General features: G+C 46.7%; 1 protein-coding gene across 1 annotated transcript; it reads left to right on the forward strand.

Moving 5' to 3' along the window:
* The first annotated feature begins 1,563 nt into the window (after positions 1 to 1,563).
* On the forward strand, positions 1,564 to 17,251 carry LOC143837244 (phospholipase A2 inhibitor and Ly6/PLAUR domain-containing protein-like). The gene is made up of 6 exons (XM_077336853.1): positions 1,564 to 1,644; positions 6,290 to 6,405; positions 8,308 to 8,424; positions 10,125 to 10,277; positions 12,697 to 12,837; positions 14,970 to 17,251. The coding sequence occupies exons 2-6, from the start codon at positions 6,351 to 6,353 to the stop codon at positions 15,179 to 15,181; spliced, it is 678 nt and encodes a 225-aa protein (XP_077192968.1). The 5' UTR covers positions 1,564 to 1,644; positions 6,290 to 6,350; the 3' UTR covers positions 15,182 to 17,251.
* The last annotated feature ends 2,886 nt before the right edge of the window (positions 17,252 to 20,137 follow it).

Here is a 20,137-nt window from a genome sequence, read left to right on the forward strand (position 1 = left end):
GGAGATTTGCCAAGATCCCTTTCGAAAACAGACTATGCACCTGTGAATCAAGTTCTCCTGATACCATCCAACATATCTTACTGGATTGTTCACTGAACAGAGAAGGCATATCATACCTCTCATACCAAAATGGAGAAACCATTCAAGAGACCTGATTTGCCAATTTTTACTGAGTGATAAGGATGCCGACGTCACTTTTATTACGGCTGAATTTCTGTCCTCAGTTTTTAAATTTAAACTGTCTGACGTATCCTGACTAACTTATCTGCTTTATGCCAATAAAGGTATTGTATTGTATCGTATTGTATTGTATTGTATTGTATTGTATTGTATTGTATTGTATTGTACATGAGCAGACCTCTTTATGTCCTATAAGTTCTCCACGGCCTCCCTCCCCTTTTACAGCTACTACCATGAAGTTCCTAGTTGCTCGATGGCTTCCATTATTGTTACGGAGAAGGAGGCGGGAAATGAGAATGCCAGAAGTTGGTGAGGAGGAAAAGAAGAGAAGGATGGAAAAGGGAGGAGCTGCTTTGTGGGAGAGTTGAGCTGCGACCCACTTTCAGAGGCCTTGCGACCTATAGGCTGAAAACACTGTTCCAGTGTACCTCTTGGCTCCGCAAGGGACTGGAGCTGAAAGGAACTAGACCCAGAGGACAAGATGGAATAAAATCAGAGCCAGCATAGTGTAAGGCTTAAGAGCAGCGGCTTCTAATCTGGCAAACTGGGTTTTATTCCCCACTCCTCTACATGGAGCCAGTTGGGTGACCTTGGACTAGTCACAGTCCTGATAGTGCTGTTCTGACTGAGCAGTTCTCTCAAGAGCTCTCTCACAGGGTGTCTGATGTGGGGAGAGGAAGGCAATTGTAAGCCACTTTGAGACTCCTACATGCAGTAAGAAGCGAGGTATAAGAACAAACTCTTCTTGTTCTTGAAGATATCGTTTTAAGGTCTCCCTGGATCTCCTAAAATGTTTGCAAACCAATTGTTCCCAGTAGTATCTCACATGGTATCTCCTGTTCCTGTAACACCATATATAAAAAACCCCTGACTTCGAATGAGATTTGCCATCTTTTCAAAATATGAAAATGCATTTCTCTTGATCCATGATAAGATGATTTCTTTATCTGAAATCATTACTATAAAAAGATGGCTAGTAAGAGAGGACGAGACACTCGGTGGCAGAAATGTGCCCCCCTCCCCAAAATCTATCTGTAGGCCATTAAGCAACTGCCACCATCGAAAGGGGTCACAGTGTTTTAGATTATATGAATACAAAAAGACACTGGGGGAAAAGTTTCACCACTCCTATAACCCTTATGTTAAAACATAGACTCATTAGAAGTAACAGGAAGATATTGCATAATAATTTATATTTAAAGCACAAGTGTATGTTTCCACGTGTGGTTTGTAGGAGTGGCGAAACTGTGTTTTCAGGGTCTTTTTCTAGGCATTAAGGAACTGCCAGCTGTTATCAGCTATTTCCTAGTCTATGTGAATCATCTATCAGCTCTATATAAAGACAACAGGAAGACGGGGGAACTGATCAGATTGTGCCTTTCGTTTGAAGGAAAAGCACAATCTGATCAGTTCCCCCGTCTTCCTGTTGTCTTTGCGATCGGCTTTGGGGAACTTAACAAGAAGGTAAGTCAGCACCAAGTTTCTGTTATATGGCTCTTCTTAGTATCCATTTTTATGTTTCCAAATGGCAACCTCTAATGCTTAAAGGTAAAGGTAAAGGTATCCCCTGTGCAAGCACCGAGTCATGTCTGACCCTTGGGGTGACGCCCTCCAGCGTTTTCTTGGCAGACTCAATACGGGGTGGTTTGCTCAGGAAACAAAGTTAATATAGAATTTGCAAAATTCTACTGTGAGGTTAGACTCAGTTATGTACTTAGGGAGGTACTGCAAAATCTTTGAATGTCAGAAACCAAATTGGTACTGATATTCACAAAATCCAAGAATTCACCGTGAATGCTTGACATAGATGATAACTTGATGGGGGCAGATTTGTTTCTGGCCTGGAACTGTATTTTTGGTACAGAAGTGAGGATTCATTCTGACACTTAACTTGTGGGAAACCTTTTCCTTTTTCTATTTTTCTGATTTCACCCAAGTGACATTTTCTTGAAATTTTTGCATGAGACAGATTTCAGAACTGTCTGACAGTCTGAAGTTCTGATCTGCTCAAAATGTCTTTTTGGGTAAAGATTAAAGTCCTGCTGGTTGTTTCCTGATTCTCAGTATACCAATTAAGAGGAGACAAGGAAGAAGAAGAAGAAGAGCTGGTACTTATATGCCGCTTACAATCGCCTTCCCTTTCCTCTCCCCACAACAGACACCCTGGGAGGGAGCTGGGGCTGAGAGAGCCCTGATATTACTGTTCAGTCAGCTTCATCAGTGCTGTGGCAAGCCCAAGGTCACCCAGCTGGTTGCATGTGGGGGAGGAGCGGGGAATCAAACCCAGCTCACCAGATTAGAAGTCTGCACTCCTAACCACTGCTTTTCTCTACCTGAAGTTGTCCCAAGTGAGTTTACAAACACCTTTTCATTTCCTCTCCCCACAACAGACACCCTGTGAGTCAGGGGGGCAGAATGATCTCTAAGAGAACCGCACTATAAGAACAGTGACTAGCCTAAGGTCACCCAGCTGGCTGCATGTGGAGGAGTGGGGAAATCGAACCCTGTCCTCTGAATTGGAGTCCACCGCGCTTAACTATGGCATGTGTAGTATAGTCAGAAGTTCCAAAGATTGTCTGGCAGCCAGGCAAGGGACATTCAGAGCTGGTTTGTCATTGGCTGCCTCCATATCATGACCCCTAGTGGTCCTTAGAAGAACTACCACCCGAATCCTTGGAAGTCTCCCATCCAATTACAATCCAAGGTTGGCCCTCCTTATGTGATATCCCATAATCTCTGGCACAATTCTGGAATACTGAGGTTGCTCAATCTTGCCCAAGTTAAGACTCTAGACAGGAGTATAGTCTACTCTCAAGAGAAACTAAGTTTAGAAATCTGGAGGAGAGGCTCTTGAATATTCTTCAGGCAGGCACAAAGCCCTTGAGTTTGGACCTGAATGGCACTGGTAGAATAACAAAACAACATAAGGCAGTTTTCGCAAATTTGAAATACAAATCGTTTTGAGGACTACACAGGAGCAGGAAGCTTGTAAATAGTGTCTTGGTGGGCATGTACTGATTTTTGATCCTGGGCAAAGCAAATGGTCCAAATTCTGCTACTTCTGAGCTGCTTGCTTGTGGGCAATAACGGTGAGTGGAAATATGCCCACTATGGGATCGACACACCCAGCATGGATGGGCAAATACAATGAAGCAGCAGCGTGGGAACTGGCCTGCATCCTGTACGCCAGGCACCCAGGTGGCAGAATGACAGTCCAACCCAGCCCTCCCCGCAAGCCATACAATGGATGAACGCGGACATGTCGACATTACACGGTCAAGATGGCACAGCCTCTTTATCACACGCTGCACAATGGAGGAAATCGAGTCGCAAAGTCAGTTTGGAAGATCTCTCTTTCTAGGGGCATTAGTGAGAGAACCAGAAACATGTTGGGGGAGCTTGGTCTGTTTAGCCAGGAGAGGAGACGACTGAGAGGGGATCTGATCACCATCTTCAAGTATTTAAAAGGCTGCCGATGGAGCAGAGTTGTTCTCTCTTGCCCCGGAGGGATGGACCAGAACCAGTGGGATGAAATTAATTTAAAAGAAATCCTGTTTAAACATCAGGAAGAAGTTCCTGACAGAGTGGTTTCTCAGTGGAACAGGCTTCCTCAGGAGGTGGTGGGTTCCTCATCTTTGGCTGATTCTGTGACGGCTTAAGGGGATGGCAGGTCACAGTAGATGAGCGATTGGGATGTGAGTGTCCTGCATAGTGCAGGAGGTTGGACTAGATGACCCATGAGGTTCCTTCCAGCTCTATGATTCTATGATTCTATGTCCTTAAGTGCTGAAAGAAAAAACAATTCAATGTTATTCATAAGAAATCAACAGGGAAATAGACACATGGAACCATGATGCACTATTGCTCTATATTTTTGGTTAACCGTTAGGGGCTTACGTGGCTTCTTTTACAAAATACTTAGATGTGTACGTATGACAAGGAAGATCATGGTCCCCCACCCCCACGAGTGGCGGTAGTGATTTATGTCAATGCCCTTGGTTCACCCTCTCCATGCTAGTGTGTGTTTTATGGGAGTGTTAGATTGGGTATGTATTTTCTGCTGCAGCATCTTTTCTGGGTTTTTCATGGGCTTTTGCCTGAAACTCAACCCCTCCAAGACGGAGGTCCTGTGCCTGGGTGGTAGGGGGGCAGATTAGGAAGCACGCCTTCCCACCTTGGCAGGGACGCAACTGGTCATTGTGTCCCAGGCCAGGAATTTGGGAGTGACCTTCGATTCCTCATTAATGCTGGAGGCTCAGGTGAAGAAGGTAGCCAGCCAGGCATTTCTCCATCTTTGCCAAGCTCAGCTACTAGTGCCCCACCTATCTCCTGAACATCTGGCCACAGTGATCCATGCGATGGTCACCTCCAGAATAGATTTCTGTAACTCACCCCTCCTGGGCTACTCTATTGGCGGTTTAAGATAAGCAACCCCGGGGTTAATATTGGGTGGGATTTAGTTGTTGGTTTTTTGCCGCTGTATATCTTGGACTAGTAATCAAGCCCATTGCAGTTCTAAATGCAATGGACGCTAGCAGTGAGAGTGGGTTTGGGGGGGGGGACTACCTGCAGTCTTTGGGCGGGGTTTGAAAGGCGAGAAGGGGGAAGGGTAAGGGACATGCTCCCACCCCCCCACCCACCCACCCCCTCTCTCAGACCCCCCCCCCGAAAAGCGGCGCCGCGGTCCTCCCTCCCAAGGCCGTGGTCCTCCCTCCCTCCAACCCCAGGTCCACTCACCGCCCTCGCGCTGGTCCTGGCTGGTCTCTGCCATCGCACTTCCTGGTGCGTTGGGCTCCGTTGGGTGGCCATTGATTTCCCAGTCCCTGGTCTGCCAAGTTCCATTTAAGGTTGCCAGCCCTGGGAGCAATGGAGAAAATGACATGGCATGGTGTTCTAGGAATCCCCCAAATCTCTATGGTTTTTTACCTAGAGTGTCAGATAATGGTGATTCTGTCCCTCATTTTTTCCTTACTGCTCCACTGAGCAGTGGTGGGATTTTTCAGGCCGAGGGGAGAAGAGGGATCCATAGCGGCCAGCAGGACAACCCTACTCAACATAATGGAAATTGCTATCAAGTTGCAGCCAACTTATACTTACCCCACAGGGTTTTCAAGACAAGAGACCTTCAGAGGTGGTTTGCTATCACCTGTCTCTGCCCTGCAACCCTGGACTTCCTTGGTGGTCTCCCATCTAAATGCTAACCAAGGCTGGTCCAACTTAATTTCCAAGATCTGAAGAAATCAGGCTAGCCTGGGCCATTTAGGGCAGGACACTAATCTTCATAGAAAAGGCTTCATATCATAGATCCATTATTATTTATTTATTATTATTTATTATTTTATTATTATATTATTATTTTATTACTATTCCATTTATTTCCTGCTACTCCCGAGACTGGCTTGTGGAGGGTTATAAATGTCCAGTAAACCCCCAGACAAAACCCCATTAAAACACACAACAAAATCACAGTGAAACAGAACAACATGACTTTAATCCCTCCAAACTGTCCATCCCATCCTCTGGAGCAGGGATAGTCAAACTGTGGCCCTCCAGATGTCCATGGACTACAATTCCCACAAGCCCCTGCCAGCATTCACAGTTTGACTACCCCTGCTCTGGAGAGATGGGAAGAGGGGTCAAGATGACAGGAACTGACTGCTGCCTAGCACCGGGGGGTGCCGATTTTTCTCACTACCCCTTACTCAACCATAGACCTGGCGGAAGAGCTCCATTTTGCAGGCCCTGCGGAATGCCGAAAGCTCCCACAGGGCCCGCAGCACACCCGGGTTCATCATCGTAGAAAAGGCTTATCTAGACAGCTCATGAAGGACCTGTGGTTTGGTGATCCAGCATCTGCTTCACATGCAGAAGGCCCCAGGTCCCAGTCTAAAGTGTCAGGCTGGAGCTGACCTGCAGTGTCTTTTACCATGGAACTGCTGCCAGCCTGAGCAGGCGATACTGACCTTGATAGACCCAGAGTCTGACGGAGGATAAGGCAGCTTTGTGTGTTGCATGTCATGGATGGGCAACACAGGGGAGGGAGGGCAGATTTGGAGCAAGAACTATCCATTTGCATGCCATGCAAATGTAACAAGTTCTCTTTTTGCAGTGTGATAATTTCCTGCTCCAGAGAGTCTGTCCCGAGAGACTCGTGTATCCTCTCAAGCGCCATGAAGACAACTGTACTTCTAATTCTGGCCTTTCGTCTCCTATTCTGCGTTCACGGTGAGTGTTCTTCACCTGGTGTTGGAGGCTTGGCTTCAGATATTGGTATGGGCTCCCAGGACATAGGGCGGTCGAAATCAGCCATGCTATTGGGGGGAGGGCAGGGGGGCACTCCCCAAGAGGTCTCCCTCCGCACTTGAACCCAGAAGAGTGTCTGGTGTGCTGGCATCACCCAGAAGTGATGTAGAGATGTCAGGGGTAACACTGGCTTCTGTGAAAACTCTATGGTAAAAAATCAGCCTCAAACCAGTGTTTTGTCCAAACCCCAGCGCATCATGCGCTGACAAGCCCAGTGGACTGATATCACTTCTGGGTAATATCAGCAGGTTGGGAATTTCTTCCTAGTCTCGGTTAGTGTGGAGGTCCAGGTGGGCGAGGATCACTGCAAGAACAGCTGTTTGGAAGTGGGGATTTATTTGTTTACTAGTATCAAAGCCCATTTTAAAAATGGGCTTTGAAAGGGGTTCAAGGGTTAAGGGAAAGGCCCCCCCTGTTCCCCCCGCTGCCAGCTCCCTGTTGGGCCACGAAGCCATCACGCCGCATCTGCAAGGAGGCAAGAGAGCTTCGTGGGACAATGGACAATGAAAAGCCCTCCCGGCTCTGCCATCACGCCAGCATCCCGTTGGGCTGTGAAGCCCTCTTGCTGCGGCCAATGGGCAACAGAAAGCCCCCCCCCCCGGCTCCACCATAGCAAGGCCCAATGAGAAAGGGAAAGCCCCACCTTCCCCCCAGGGCACTTACATGTGTCCTGGGGAGCTGGGTGGGCGGGAGTGGGCATGGCCTGTGCAAGGGAGGGCCCAATCGGGACGCGCTTTGTGAGTCCCGATTGGGCCCCACCTTGGACAGGCCATGCCCACTCTCCGCCCACTTAGCCCTTAGCTAGTTATTATAACAGCGAGCTCCTGTTACAGACTAGGGGCCAAGCCCATTGCATTCAGGAATACAATGGGCACTAGATTGGGGGGTGGGGTGAGGTGGAAGAACTCTGTGGATGGCCTCTTCCTCCCCCCAAGACCTGAAAAGCTGCAGGCTGGAGAAGGGAAGACCTGGGAAGGGAACTCACCGGCAGGGGCAGTTCTCACGCAGCAGGGATCTGGAGCCTTGGAGGGAAATGGAAGGAGGAGGGGGTGGTCAGCGGTGGGGGATGGAAGGCAATTGGCTGGCTGCTGGACAGACAGGCATGCCAGTTGGAGGTGGAGGTGCTCAGGGGTGGGACAGCTACACTTAGTGGGTGTTAAGCGCTGAGTGGCATTTAAGCCATGAGTCACGCTCCGTCTTCAAGGTCTTACCAGAAATATATTTTGTGGAACAGATTAGATTTCTAAACTGCCCTCCCAGCAAGCCAGCTCAGGGCAGTGTACAAAGTGATATATAAATACCATGTTTAAAACAAATTAAATTTAAGTTTCAAATTAGCTTAAAACTAGGTAACAGTTTATAATTAATATCAACAGCTACTCCACAGCAGCTTCTAAGGTGATTCCAAAATGGTCAGACTAGTCTGGGGATGCATAGACAGATAGAATGGGTGGGGCTATAGATAGGCAAGTAGGAAGATGTTAATTCTGGCCCAAACCAAAAGCCTGGCAGAAGAGCTCTGTTTTATAGGCCTGGCACAATTTCCCCTAACTTTCTGAAACCACCAAAGTGTGTGTGCATGCGTGTGCATGAGCAATGCCAAAGCGAGGTTCCCTCCGGCCCCAGCAGGAGTCTGGCATCCCTAACTGGCCAGTACATGAGAAGTGTAGTTTCAAGGGTTCCTTCCCAGTGGACTTTTGGCCATTGCTGTTACCAAGGCCTGACCAGCTAACTATGGGGATGAATCTTGACCTGTGCACCCCATTAAAGCCACAATGCTAAGAATGATTAATGTACTCTCCCTTTCCTTCTCCTTCTTTCCAGGAGAAAACAGTACCATGGCGTGTGCTCAGTGCAACCTTGGGGAGCTTTGCAATCTTAATATGAATTGTTCAAATGCAGGAATGATATGTGTCCATCTAGAAGTGGCCAACACATTTGGTAGGTACAAAGGATTATCAGCTCCCCAGCATTCCTGGTATGGTATACAGCAGAGGTTCTCTCCAGGTTTGAGCCTGGAGGCACTTTAGGAGTTCTGACACAGTACAGTGGGCACAGTCACAAAATGGCTGCCAAAAATAGCTGCTGCAGGTGGCAAAGCCAGCCACAAAATGGCTGCCATGATTTACCTTCAGTCACACAGTGAAGATCCTTGTGCTATGCTGGCAGTTACTGCCAAAAACCCGGCCGAGACTTACCTTGGCCAAACATTGATGCAGCGGAGGGATTGCTGTGAGGGAGAGGCGACCACCCAGAGGCCCTCTAGTGTGCATGCTGCTGGCACACAGCACACACAGCATCTAGAGACAGGGCAGGACCTGTGGCGATTAAGTCTCCACATGCGTGGGTCTCGCCCTCTTAGCCAGAGACACTGTGGGAGCTGCTTCCCTCCCACCCACCCTATGTTGTTATACACAGCATTGTTCAGGGTTTCGAGGTGAATGCTTTGTTCAATCATTGCCATAGCTGCGGGTTTGCATGAGATGGAGACTTTTGGTAGGGAGGCTGGTGTGCGATCAAATCCCCAATGGCCAACCAGAAGCCTTGCAGGGCAAAAGACCAACCTGGTCTCACCCTTTGTCTAAAACCACCACTTTGGGGCACCAGTATATAGACTGTTCATCCTGGGACAGGTGCAAATCTCTGTTTAGCCTTAAAACTCACTGGGTGGATCGGGTCAATTCATATTTCTAAGCCTAACGCATCACAGAATTGTTGTGGATCTAAAATGGGATGCATCAACAATGATAGTGAACAGCTCCTGGGCCATAAACAAAAGACCCAAAGACATCAAATACCTGTTCTCAGGGAAGATTGTATGAGCTGCTGATGGGGACTCACAGAGCAACACAGAGGTTGGGCACCTCTGAACAGTGATTCCTTTCCACATGGTAAAGTGTCATATATACTCGCATATAAGCCGACCCACATATAAGCCGAGGCACCCAATTTCACCGAGGCTGGTGTTTGGATAGTGGCCTTTTCTCCTTTCTCCCCCCCTCATTTTAGGGAGGATCTTTTCCCCCCTTTTCTTCCCACCTCCCTCCTCCCTCTGATCCCTCATGCCTTTTTATATCCAATAATGAGCTCCTTCCCTTCTTCTTAGCCTGGTGTTCTGTTCCCTTCCCTTTTCATTTCTTCCTCTAGGGGCATTTCCTCCTTCTGCTCTCTGTTCTCCCTCTGATACAGAGGCTTAGCAACATGTGCTAGCCTCGTTAAGGAAGTGAGGGGGGGAGGTGGAGACTGCTTTTCCCTTCCCCTTCTGCTGTAACTCCCTGGCTTTCTGTGTCTCTACTTCATTCCTGCCTCTGCTTCTTCAGGTTGTCTCCCACCCCTGCCCTCCTGTCTTGTCTGGAAGCCGGATTTTTTAATACCTGCATATAAGCGTAGGGGGACTTTTTCTGCTTTAAAAAACGGCTTATATGAGAGTATATATGATAAACCTTTCAAGGACTAGATGCATCCAATTTTGATTCTCAAATAGAAAAAGATACCTTCTCTTTCTGCCCTGGCCTGGATGACCCAGGCTAACTCAGTCTTCAATTGAAATGTGGAAGAGTAGACAACAGACATTGGTTAGTGATTGAAAATATGTTCCACATCTCAGGAAGGAGATGATACTTGGTTTTTCTCATCTTCAGAAGGAAGTGTCAGCCGAGCCTACAAGGGATGCATTGCCCCAACCTCCTGTACGCCATTAATCCTCACTGTGAGCACCATAGCCGGAAGGCAAGTTCGGAGCAATCTGGCCTGCTGTGCAACCAGTGGCTGTAATGACCAGCTGGCTCTAAGTGGTAGGTACTGGTAGCACTGGTTCTCAGGATGAGGCTGGGACAAGATACTATCTCTTGTTCTGAGTTCACAAGATGAGTTGATTTCGGTCCCTACGTCCACAACAAGCCTTAAAATTGTAACCCAAAGGATGCCAGGCGGGAACTGAGTCTGTGCACCACCATCTGCCTATGGTCAAACTCTAGAACAGCAGGGAGATCTGGGCTGGTTCTGCACTTACATTTTTTCCACTGTAAATTCTTGCTGAATCCTGGTCAATTTGAACCCATATCTATAGCCTTCCTCCCCCCCACCCCGATTTTAAACATATTGCACTTCTGCATTTGCATTGTCCCAATTTTCAGTCTCCTTCCTGCTTGTTTTTTTTTTTGGGGGGGGGTCAGGTGAAGTTCTAGCCAGCACTGAAGGAGCACAAAGCTGGAGTGTGCTTTATTTCCTGGCTTTTGACTAGTCCTGAGTCTACAGCCAGAGCAAGCTGAGGAAGGGGCAAGTGGAGCACAAGCCTGCTTGTTTATCTTTCTTTTCCTGCAGAAGCGGGGGGGGGGCAGCAGCCTCACATTGAAAGAGGAGGGGACAATAAATCCAAGAGGCAAATGTCTGCTCAGATAAGTGTGGGCTTTTGGAGTACATTCACTTTAAAATAGATCCCAAAATGAGTGCAAACATAAGTCTTGTGAGGGAATGACAACTGGAAACCAGGAAGTCTTTGAATTGACGCCCTGACCATTCAGCGACAGACTGCTTAGCTACATCAGCATTGGAGGCACAGGGCAGGAAGTCAATCTGGCAAAACACAGAACATCTACACTTAATACTGGGACTCTCAGCGTCGTTTCCTCAAATGTAGAAAGCTATATCCACTCCTGGATATCACAGGGGGAAAGGTAGTGTTACGGTGGATCAATCATAGATGTGGCAGAGGAAAAATTTAAAGTGCTAAATAGCAGAATGGAAATCAAATAACGTGTAGATGGCTTTCTCTAATTTGGGGTCACTGGGGATAAAAAGCCCAGTGCAGATTCACCCCTTGTCAAAGATAGCTCCTTGTACCAAGTGACCAGACTAATCAAAATTAACATGGCAAGTCTGCATATCGGTTTGCCATACCGAGAAAGAAATTGGAATAGGCTAAAGACTTTTTCTTCTTTTATTCAAATTGAGCCAAAATAGAGTCTGGATACAAAAGCCATTTCCAAACCGAATTTTTCATCAGTGGCTCACAAATTAATTCTTAACATATATTCAAATGTTCTTATTTTCTAGAAGACTCTCTGATGTGTATTTTTTAGATTTGTTTGCTGAATTTCCAAATATCAAAGTGGCCATCGGCCCTCAAACTATCTGTCCATTTCTGCTCATTCTATTCTATTAAGAATTCATTTGTGAGCCACTGGTGAAAATTTTGGTTTGAAAACAGCTTGTGGATCCAGACCCTGTTCTGGCTCAACTTGAATAAACGAAGAAAAAGTTCTTAGCCTATGCCATTTTTTTCTAGGTTTGGCTTCACGCATATGATTGGTTTTCTGCATATTGGTTTGAGCAACCATGGCAGGAAATAAAGGTGTAAGTATTCTAGGGCCAAATCTACTCCTCTGGCTCCAGATTCTTGGGGCAAGCAGGTTTCCCCTCCAATGATTTTGTTGGAATTGCAATCAGCAAGTGATTTGGTGAAATCAGCCTTGAAGAGATGCTGTTAAGTATTTAACCAGCTGCACTTGTGTGCTCACTAGTGGTGCCAGGTGGCCATGGCTGGAAACTGCAGTCATGAGCAGTGGAAAACCACCAGCACATGGTCTGAGACTCCTTTGTTCAAAGTGGGCTCCCAACCACTTCCTGCTTCTTCAGGAAGAAGCAGTTCAGTGTGTGTGCTTTGCAAAAACAAGGAGTAGTGTTCTCCATTAAAGCTCTCTGCCGATATGTAGGCATGTAGTCTGCTTGCAGCCTAGCCACAAGAGGCTTGCAATGTGTTTTCTTTGTAATTAAGTTTTTGTACTCTGCTTCAGTAAAGAGACTGAAGCAGATGAATATGATATATTTCTGTAAATAATATTTCCTAGTAAAGATTCTCTCTTTTAAAACTCAAAGTGCTGTAGGTCTGAATCTGTGCATCATACAAAAAGATAAGTAATACCGGCAGACTTTCAAACACTCTGTTACTCTGAAGCTCTATTTCTCTGGAGAGACTCAGGATCCAGCCAAATCTGAAAGTCCCAACACATTAGCTTTCTCACTTAAAACATATTAAGAACCATCAAGTTTGCTTTTATTGCAGTCTCCTAGCCATTTTTATTGTTCTAAATAGACAGGGCATGGAAACCAGCCAATCCGGGGACAAGTGGGAAGTATTTTGCTTGCCTCCAATTATGTGAGGCCTGTTCTTGGCACTTACACACACGAGAACTGCCTCTGATTGTCCTGCAGTGCCTCCAGCCAGTTCCTTGAAGAATGGGGTGTATTGTCCAGCCTGTGAGAACCAGAACAAGAGCCTATGCGAAGGCCAAGCTGTCATCCCCTGCACAGGAGCTGAAGAGACGTGCATCAGCCTCGAGGGAGTATCTATTGGTATTTATCAAGACCCTATTTATGGAGTCAAGGATCACATCTAGGGTCAGGATAAGAGCCCTTGTTACTTGTACAGTGACCTACACTGTTATTAATTACTTGGGGCAGGGGGATTACAGATGGGGGATGAACTGGGGCAGCTGGGAGAATCTCTTCTTTGCAGTCTCCAATAAAGGGCAGAAGGGACTAGAGCAACCTTTTTCAACCTTTTGACCATGGAGGAGCCCTGGAAAATTTTTTGAAGCTTTGAGAAGCTTCCACACCTCACTGCCATGCTCCAAGAAGTGACATACCTGCCCATGTTAACAGGCAGGCTCAAGGAGGACTTGGAGGAAGAGACAGGAGGCAATTTATGGTGGGAGTAGTAGTAGTAGTAGTAGCAGCAGCAGCAGCAGCAGCAGCAGCAGCAGCAGCAGAAGAAGAAGAAGAAGAAGAGTTGGTTCTTATATGATGCTTTTCTCTACTCGAAAGAGTCTCATAGCAGCTTACAAGTGAGGCTGAGAGAGCCCTGATATTATTGCTCGGTCAGAACAGCTTTATCAGTCCTGTGGCAAGCCCAAGGTCACCCAGCTGGCTGCATGTGGGGGAGTGCAGAATTGAACCTGGGTCACCAGATTAGAAGTCCGCACTCCTAACCACTACACCAAACTGGCTCTTCATGCAGTAGGCATGCAGGCTCTGCCCATTCCCAGGAGCAGAAAGCATGAGATATCTCACCCATGCTCAGGAGGCAGGCAGGAGGAGCAATGGAAGTGGCTGGTTCCCTAGCTTGTGGCCAAGTTCATTAAGGCAGAAAGGGAAAGGCCACGAACGCTCTGCAGATCTCCCCTGGAGCTCTTGGCATCCATGGTTGGGAATTGCTGGATTAGAGGAAAGCAGAACTGATCCCATAACCAGCTTTGGACTGTTTGGTGCAAGATCTCTGCTGTTCTGCTGTACCGTTATCTTCATTTGTTTACATAATTTATATTCTGCCTTCCTGCCTAGTCAGGGCCACTAAAGAGGCTAACAATTTAAAGTTGAACATGCTCCCACTTTCTGCAGCAGCCTAGGGTTGCTAGCTTCCAAGAGTGGGGCTATCTCCTGTAATGACAGCTGATCTCCAGACTACAGAGATCAGTTCCCCTGAAAATAATGGCTACTTTGTGAGGATGGACTTAATGGCATTGAGCCCTACTGAGGTCCTGCCCCTCCCCAAGATTCACCTCCAAATTTCAAAGAATTTCTCAACCAGGATTTGACAATTTTGCTTCTACCCTCTTCTTCCAAGAGGTAGAGAACAAGCAGGACTACAGTTCTAGAGCAGGGGCAGCCAAACTGTGGCCCAGAGGCCAATGTAGTGGTTAGGAGTGTGGTTTGATTCTGTGCTCCTCCACATGCAGCCAGCTGGGTGACCTTGGGCTCGCCACAGCACTGATAAAGCTGTTCTGACCCTCCCTCACAGGGTGTCTGTTGTGGGGAGAGGAAAGGGAACAGGAATGTAAGCTGCTTTGAGACTCCTTTGGGTAGAGAAAAGTGGAATATAAGACCCAACTCTTCTTCTTCTTCTTCTTCTTCTTCTTCTTCTTCTTCTTCTTCTTCTTCTTCTATGAACTACAATTCCCATGAGCATGTGCTGCCAAGGGCTCATGGGAATTATAGTCCTTGGATATCTGACAAGTCATGGTTTGGCCACCCCTCCCAAGAGGACGTTTCATCCAATAGTCAATGTTCATTTGATGCTTTTATTGGGGTGGGGAGAGGAATTATGGGAATTTCTAGAGAATTACCTCTGAAGTAATTTCTGCTTCTCCCCCCACCCCCAGAAGTGACATTGCATGCTGGTGCCCTTCCCCATTTCCCCCATGCCGACTTCGGCAGTGCCAGAAGGAAATGGGGGCGAACATCACTAAGTCTCCAGCTACAGCAGGGGTAGTCAAACTGCGGCCCTCCAGATGTCCATGGACTACAACTCCCAGAAGCCCCTGCCAGCATTTCCTGGCAGGGGCTCCTGGGAATTGTAGTCCATGGACATCTGGAGGGCGGCAGTTTGACTACCCCTGAGCTACAGTCTTCCTAAATGATGCACAAGCCCCAAGTGAGGTTTTGTTCTTTCTCTTTGATTTGCTCCTCTGCATAATTTTTCTCCACAGGGAAGCTGCCTCACAACTTCTCTATGAGGGGCTGTGCCACGCCCAGCGCCTGCACCCTGAAGGAGAATGACCTCATGTCCTTTGGAGGCGACATCTACAAGCTGACACGGAAAGCGACATGCACAAACAGGGGGAGCCTGGGTCCCCTCCCCTCTCCAGCCACCCTCGTCTTTCAGGTCATGGCCGGGCTTCTCTTAGCAAACGTCTTCTGAGGGCGTAGCTTCATCAAAGACGCCTCCTTATCCTTGTAATCGTCTCAACGAAAGCTGTAGTATCTATGAAGTCTCCAGAATTTTAAGCTTTCCCTCCTTAATTATAAGGGTTACTAGCTTTATTTTAAAAAGGAAGGGGAGGATTCAATATGTAGATCTGGACCTAGGTTTATCATTTGCCTACATACAGCTGGAGAATTTCAGAAGATTCCTGCCACTGCCCATTGACACTCAGCTGATCAGGGGGTAAAAATGGCCAGCCAATCGGGATGTGTAGTATCCGTGTCTGCAGTAGTCTCTGTTTCCTATCTCTGCTTCATTGTATAGCTTTTGGCACAACCTGGATATGTTGGCTTTGTGAGTGAGGTGGGTACTCAGGCCAAAAGTCTATGGAATCCATCATGTTTTGGGGCAAGGGCTAGACTGTGAACCTATTGTAATGCCATGGCTCCTGGATCATGCTGGAATTTGTGTAATCAAGCAGGGATGATGAACACACCCACGACCCACCTTGGGAAGTTCTCACATTTTCCCCAATCTCCCACGGTTGCTAGGCCTAGCAAGCCTATGTGTTTGTCCATATTTTTTAACATACACCTTGAAAACTCCCCTTGTTAGCTTAGCATAGTCTGTATCCCACATAGATGCCTTTCTTCTTTTCCCCTATATACCTGGTAAGTCTCAAGATCCAGATTTTCCACCACAGATTACAGTCCGTGAGACTCAGGTCAAAACATTTCTGAAGAGCTGGGTTTGATTCCCCGCTCCCCCGCATGCAGTCAGCTGGGTGGCCTTGGGCTCACCACAGCACTGATAAAGCTGTTCTGACCAAGCAGTAACATCAGGGCTCTCTCAACCTCACCCAACTCACAGGGTGCCTGTTGTGGGGAGAGGAAAGGGAAGGCAACTGTAAGCTGCTTTGAGACTCCTCCGGGTAGAGAAAAGCGGCATATAAGAACCAGCTCTTCTTCTTCTTCCGAAGTCTAGATTTGAACCTTGTTGTCCACAGTCTTGGCCTAGCCCATACAACAGAGTGTACTTCATAAATATAACTTTCCTAATACAAGTGTTTGTATTTTCAAAGGCACAATGGGAAAGGAAGGTGTTACATAAACCTCTGATGTAATGCCAACTCTGAAGCTAAATTCATCTGGTGGTGTATGTGCCAACAAGGCACAGCTAAATTATGGTGTTCCCATAGGGCTATTTATTTATTAATTACACACACACAATACCTTTATTGGCATAAAGCAGATTAGCAAGATAAACAGAGATAGTCAAGATACATCAATCAGTTTGAATTTAAAAACTGAAGACAGAAATTCAGCCACAATAAAAGTGACATCGGCATCCTTATCACTCAGTAAAAATTGGCAGATCAGGTCTTTTGAATGGTTTTTCCATTTTGGTATAAAAAGTATAACATGCCTTCACTGGACAGTAAACAAGGGACAATCCAGTAAGATATGTTGAATAGCGTCAGGATTTATTAATTATTCAATTTATATACCGTCCTTTTCAGGGTTGCCAAACCAGGGCGGTGCACAACCACATATAAGATAAGAGACAAACAGAAATGATTTTGCCATTGCCTGTCTCCATGTCATGATCCTGGTATTCCTTGAAGGTCTCCTGTCTGAATACTTGCTTAGCTTCTGAGATCTGATGAGATTGGCCTGTCCAGATTAGGGCTAAATTTATCTGCTCTTCATCAATACCTGACCCGGAGATTACATCTTGTCTGTGTACAAGCCAGCTTGGTGTAGTGGTTAAGAGCGGCAGCTTCTAATCTGGCCAGCCAGGTTTGATTCTCCGTTCCTCCTCCATATGCAACCAGCTGGGTGACCTTGGACTTGCCACAGCTCTGTTAGAAGCTATTCCCACACAGCAGTCTTATCAAGGCTCTCTCAACCTCACCTACCTCACAGGGTGTCTCTTGTGGGGAGAGGAAAGGGATGGTAAGACAATTTGATTCTCTTTTGGGTAATGAAAAGTAGAGTATAAAAACCAGCTCTTCTTCTTCTGTGTGTCTGAGAGAGGGCAGGATGCAAATAAAACAAGTTAAAACAACATGCCCATTTGTGTGTCTTGTAATAATGGGGGGTCACTAACATCAATTTGTCATGGATCTGCTTGATCCTGAGAAGGAACATGCCACATAATACACAAGGTAATTTATAATTATTAATTCTCCTCCCTAAGGTTCCACATTGATCAAATGAAAAATAAGGTTGATTCTTTCTGGGTTTGTCAAAAATCAGCATATATATATGTGGGCTCCATATATGAGAACCAGTTATTCATATGTTCAAATGCTGGAGAAGAATGGTGGATTGGCTAGATATAGGGGTTGCACATGGTTGTTGTTAGGATAACTATTAAGGCAGATATCCAGTTTTTAAATGATGACCTGAAATCACAACACATATTCATCATGCATCCTGAACCTAGCAGATCTCTACTTCTTGGTTCCTACTTTCCCCGAAGCTGTCTTAGAAGGGAGTGAATAAATGAGGGATGGACAAACTGTGGCTTTCTAAACATCCACGGACTACAATTCCCATGAGCCCCTGCCAGATGTATGGCACATCTCCATTCCTCCAAGAGGCCCTACAGATTATGGGCAAGGGTTCTACAAACTCTCTAGAAAGTTGAGCATTCTTAGGTGCTTGCTATCTGGCCCAGGGGATTTAAACTCATCCAGTGCAGGCAGCTGCCTCTCAACAACCTCTCTGTCCATGTCAACCTGCCACTGACACATGATATCTTGCCTACTACCATCCCTAGATGTGTCCAGAAGTAAAACAGGTCCTGAGCCTTCCTGCTTTCTCTCTGTCAGAATCTCTCCATCTAGATCCAACAGCCTATTGCAGGGGTAGTCAAACTGCGGCCCTCCAGATGTCCATGGACTACAATTCCCAGGAACCCCTGCCAGCAAACGCTGGCAGGGGCTCCTGGGAATTGTAGTCCATGGACATCTGGAGGGCTGCAGTTTGACTATCCCTGGCCTATTGCCTCATTTACCATACATTTGCTCTTCACATATCTGAAGTTTTTCTTGTTCTAGTGGGCTTCCCTGGCCAGTCTCAGCTCACTCCCAGCTTTGGCCTCTCAGATGGCTGACCTACAGTACCTTGGAACCTGTAGACACACTTCTTTAGAGCGTTGTCCTTCCCTCCATTTCTTGAAAATTTTCCCTTTTCTTCCTTAGCTCCTCCTGAAGTTCTCTGTTCATCAAAATAGGCTTCATGGCTTCCCTAGCATGTTTCCATCTTGCTGGAATAGTCATGGCTTGAGCATGCAGTAGCTCTTGTTTGAGCCCACACATCACTTGCACCTTTCTCTTCCAGCATTCTTGTCCACTGGATGACTCTCTTCACAATGTTTAAAGTCTGTCCCGTCAAAGTTTAACATACACATCTGACTATGAACTTCCTTGGATCCCTATCTCATCCTAGGAGGACATGGTCACTCCCCTCCCCCCAGGTCCCTACCTCCTTCACCTAATCCACCAGCTCTTGCCTGTTGGTCAGTATTAAGTTGAGAATGGCCAAGCCTCTCATAGGTTCTTCCACCATTCGATAAATGAAATTGTTTTCTAGGCAGATCAGAAAGTTAATGAAATCATTGGCCAGACAAGTCATAGAATCTTGTCCCAGTTCCTCCAAGCTGAGGTACAAATCCAGCCAACGCTTCAAGACCTCCTGAAGCATTCCAAATTCTGGAGGTTTCCCCAATAAGCCCATCATAATTTCTTTGTCAGAGTCCAGTCCACCCATTAATGCCCTATTGATTATTTGGACTATTCTCCCCTTAATCATGTCAACCATTGTATCTGGTCTTCTGTGTCCTGTACCATGCTCTCCAGAAACCAAATCTGCTATAAAGATAGATCAGAAACCCACCATCTTTGGTCTCATGTTCTGCCAGTGCTCCTACCCTGAGCAGCCCTAGTTGTGGCTTTGCTAGGCTTTTGGGATTTGGCCCCCATTGATTTGGCCAAATCCAAATCACCTGAATCAATGGTTTCATATAAGGATTTGGATTTGAACAATTTGAATATAGCTGAATCAATTCAGGCTCTAAGGCATTTAGACCTATATTTCCCTTAAAATATTTCTAAACCGATCAAACAAAAGTCTCTCAGAGAAATCAGCTGTTTGTCAGGCTGTGTGTGTGTGTGTGTGTGTGTGGTGGGGGGGGGGAGTGATTAAAACTGCCTGACAGCCAGCTGATCTTGGGAGAGACTCCTCTTGTTGGATTGGCTTGATTCAGGAGGGTTGGGGGCTGACATATTAGTCTCGTGCCCACCCTGCCCGATACAAGCTGGCAGTCTGCTTGAGAAGGCTCACAGAGGGCAGTTGTGCCTCCCTTCCCTGATCCAAGCTGGCAGCCAGCATTTAAAGAACTGGGAAGGACAGGTGCAGGATGGACATATCCACCCTGCACCTCCCATTCCAGATTCCAGCTGGGAACCAGATCGGGGAGGCTTGGGGGAGGCAAGCACAGGGTGGACATGTCCACGCTATGTCTCCCCTCTCCAATCCCAGCAGCCAGCTGGCTCCAGGAGGCCTTTAAAGGACAGCAAGCATTTAAAGGATCAGGGCGGGCCTGACCCTTGGGGCCATTTTATTGTTGATCCCTTTAAAAATAATCCTTAACGTAGAGTTTGTCTTTTTCTCTAGTGCACCACCTGGGTTGACACTTCCACTGCGGTATGAATGAATTAAATAGATTTTTTAAAAAATTGTATATGGGTTTTCAAAACCTGGGGGGAAAAAACATAAAATGCACTTGCATTCACAATCCTTAGGATGTGAGGGTGATCTGGCTGGGACATTTGTCACCCCGTTGATTGCAAGGGTTGATTCACAACCCTTATGCTAAGATACCCTCTTCCCAACCTGAGCTGAGAGCATCAGCCCTGCCTTTGAGAATTCCACCTAATGAAAACAA

Source organism: Paroedura picta, chromosome 5, assembly GCF_049243985.1.
Source record: "Paroedura picta isolate Pp20150507F chromosome 5, Ppicta_v3.0, whole genome shotgun sequence".
NCBI lineage: Eukaryota > Metazoa > Chordata > Lepidosauria > Squamata > Gekkonidae > Paroedura > Paroedura picta.